Below are 3,591 nucleotides of genomic sequence, written 5' to 3' on the forward strand. Positions count from 1 at the left end.
GTTGAGTCGGTTCCAACTCATAGGGACCTTACATGAAACAGAATGAAACACTGTCCAGTCTGTGCCATCCTCATGACTTTCTATGTTTGAACTCACTTTTGCAGCCATGTGTCAATCCATCTTAACGAGTCTTCCTCTTTTTTGCTGACCAAGCATGATGTCCTTCTCCAGGAATTGGTCCCTCCTGTACCGTGTCAAAGTACACAAGACAAAAATCTCATCAACTCACTTCTAAGGAGCATTCTGGCCATACGTCTTTCAAGACACATCTGTTTGGTCTTCTGACAATCCATGGTATCTTTAATATTCGTTGCCAATACCATAATTCAAAGTTATCAATTCTTCTTCAATCTTCTTTATTCAATGCCATGCTTTCATATGCATATGAGATGACTGAAAATACCCTGGCTTAGGTTAAGTGCATCTTAGCCCTCAAATTGACATCTTTACTTTAAACACCTTAAAGAGATCTTTTGAAGCCTATTTGCCCAATGCAGTACAAAATTTAATTTCCTGAATGCTGTTTTCATGGGCATTGATTATGAATCCAAGAAAAGTGAAATCCATTTATTTCACAGTGTAACCTAAAATAGGAGTTGGTTTATATTTTTACAAAGGTCTATAATTGAAGTGACACTGATATTTTCACATCTTAACTGAGGATGGTTTCACAGCTGGGGTTCTGGAGGAGAACAATTCTTCTCTGAAAGTCCATATCATAGAAAGAGTGATTAGAGTGTTTAAGCTTTGCAACAGTGAAATCATGACATAACTTTTTGAGAACTCTCTTCTTGATTCCCCCAAAACAGCAAAGACATAGTTTTAGATCATGAATCTTAATAAAGAATATTTTGTTCAACCAATAGGAAGTTTATTGCACAATACAGGTGTATAGAATTAATTGATAAAGCTTATTATTTTCCTTCTCAAATGATATCATTGATGACAATCAAACATCTCCTTATGTATCTAAACAGGGGATTAAAATTTTTCTCCTGAGATTCTTAGTCTCAGTGTTTCAATGCCTGTGAAAAAAGAGGGAGACATGAGGCATAATTCCTCTATATACGATGGGAGAGGGCATCTATTCAGAGTGATTGTGCAAAAGTTGTTAATCAGTTCAAACATGGAAAGTCTTAAAATTTTAAAATCCCAATTTTGGTTTTAGTCTAACTGATTTTTCAGTAATCTCCACATTAACTAAACTGCAGAGAGTGGGAGAAGTTAAGACTTCAGCATCTTCTTTTCTCTTGATTATAATTTCATATACTTAAACTTTAAATATGAATTGCTTTCCCTTTTTACACAAGTTATAAAAATAAGAGGCCCTGTTTACACAGTTTGCATTTTTATGAAATTTGCAGTTTGAAAAAAAAGCTTTTTAAAAAGTGGTAATGCTTTTTTTTTTTTTTGAATATGCTGTAACCTTTTTTTTTTTTTTTTTGAAATAGTTTCTGAATTTAAACTCACTAAACATTTGAAGATAAGAATTTTTATTTAGCACTAGAGTAAGATATACTAAGGGCTGAATAAAAGGTTATTATTTTTTTTTTCTGGTTCCACTTAATATTCTTGTATGTGGCACCCCCTTTATGACAGCTATCAATATTATATTCAGATTTTATATATTGACAAAATGCAATCTACCTCTGTAAGCATTGTGCCATTGAACAGTACTACTATGAAATTTACAGACCACAGTTTAAATTACATCCATTTCAGGAATGGTAAGATGCTAAAACTCAAAAGTCTAACTGCCTTACTGGAATGAGTACAATTTACAAATACAATAATTACATTTTAAAACCATTAACGATATTACACCTAGAAGTAAATACTGTACGACTGGTCATCACGGTATTGTGTGAGGGAAACCATTGCTGAAAGTCTTTGACATTTCCAGCAGATATATCCCAAGTGCAGATTTTGGTTTGTTTTCATCAAATCAAAATGAAAACCTGTTTCTCATACAACAGTCCTTCATAATATGAATCTTCCCAATCCTTGCATAAGATTTTATTAGTTATCTGCCAAGTACTTTCCTGCAAAACAAAATAGCATATTAACAGGTTACCTATTAGTTTAATAAAGCAATTATTATATAAGTAACTACCTATTTCTCATATCCTAGTCTTTAGAATATTGCATATTTCAGTAGTGCAACTTTAATACAAGGGGGCTTCAAAAAGTTTGTGGAAATATGGAATTAAAAGATAATAGATGTTTTTCTATTAAAATCCTCAAGCCCCTTCATGTAAAATATATGAAGTTAAGTTTTTGCCTTTTCACATTTCTATATTAAATAATAAGGTCGGTTTGAACCATAAAGTCGGTGGTTCAAACTCACCAGCCGCTCCTTGGAAAGCCTATAAAGGGTTGCTATGATTTGGAACTGACTATACGGCATTTAACAACAACAATATTTACAGGAGCAGGTTGTCAAGTTGTTTATCCTGTAGACCTACTTGGTAGGTTCAAACAGTTGTCCTTTTGGTTAGCAGTTGAATGCTTCATCATTGTGTTTACAGGAATCTTTCATTTTCAGTATGTAGTTGCTGTTGTTATGTGCTGTTGAGTCGATTCCGACCCACAGCGACCCTATACAGGGTTTCTGAGGAGCAGCTGGTGTGCTTGAACTGCCAACGTTGCAGTTCAAATGGCTTTACAGTCTGATGCATTAGCCCTCAGTGCCACAATGGGAACAAATGACTGGCCTCATATAAATAAAAAAAACAAAACAGAGCCAGACTAGCTGGCCAGAGTCCTCCTGATTTCTGATTTCCAATTGCTTTTATTTTAATTGAGATGTAAAATGGGGGTTGGGAGTGGAGAGGAGGAAGAAGATGAGAAAAATCACAACTTATTTATTTTTATACAAGAGTAACTAAGGCAAAATTATTTTTGCACATATGAAACCCATAAGGTCCCTTTTTCACTTACCTGCAGCAAACCTTTTCTTGATGAGTGAAAATCGATACCCTGCTCCAACAAGTTCAATGTCACAGCCAGAAAGGGTGCTTCCTTCACTTGTGAACTGTACAACCAATGGGGAAGGTTTGCTTGGACCATCAGATAACTGGAATCTTGCCAATAAGGAGCCCACTCCTTAAACAAAAGAAAAAAGAGTATTATTACAAGAGAACAGTTAACGTAATATTCTGGCAATTGCATTCAAATACTACAAGATCGAGGTCACAGAAATAGTGTATGTTTCACTGACAAAAATGTCGATAAGTTAAATTTATCATCAAATTTCATGAGCAATTTTTTCTCCTTTGCCCATGTACCAAGTGTAAATCAGCAGATATGAGGGGAAAGTGAGACAGAGTATTGGATCTGATACCGAATAAGAAAACAACCCATTAAAGGCTTATCTCTGCCAAAAGGATGGTCTGTTTAATGTGAAGTCCTAATAATGGATAGAAAAGGAGAAAATGAAGAAGGTGTGCTTTGGATTTGGAGGGTTCATTGAAAAATGATCTGCCTTTATTGGTTGAAATAAGTAAATGAAAAAATGAAGTGAAGTATTCTACTTTGATTAATAGATGGCTAATGCCGCTCCGCGGGAGAAAGATGAGGCTTTCTACTCCC

General features: G+C 34.8%; 1 protein-coding gene across 6 annotated transcripts in view; it reads right to left on the reverse strand.

The window, feature by feature from the left end:
* Positions 1–580: 580 nt before the first annotated feature.
* SGIP1 (SH3-domain GRB2-like (endophilin) interacting protein 1) overlaps positions 581–3,591 on the reverse strand; it is a 360,328-nt gene continuing 357,317 nt past the window's right edge. For 4 of the 6 annotated variants that reach the window (XM_006862443.1, XM_006862442.1, XM_006862446.1 and 1 more), the window contains 2 exons: positions 2,941–3,105; positions 581–2,042 (listed from right to left, as the gene is read on the reverse strand). In XM_006862443.1, the coding sequence (XP_006862505.1) occupies positions 2,020–2,042; positions 2,941–3,105 (188 nt within the window). In that variant the 3' untranslated portion in view covers positions 581–2,019. The remainder of the gene's footprint in view (positions 2,043–2,940; positions 3,106–3,591) is intronic. The other 2 variants (XM_006862444.1, XM_006862447.1) reach the window with 2 other exon arrangements.

This window comes from Chrysochloris asiatica, unplaced genomic scaffold, assembly GCF_000296735.1.
Source record: "Chrysochloris asiatica unplaced genomic scaffold, ChrAsi1.0 scaffold00048, whole genome shotgun sequence".
NCBI lineage: Eukaryota > Metazoa > Chordata > Mammalia > Afrosoricida > Chrysochloridae > Chrysochloris > Chrysochloris asiatica.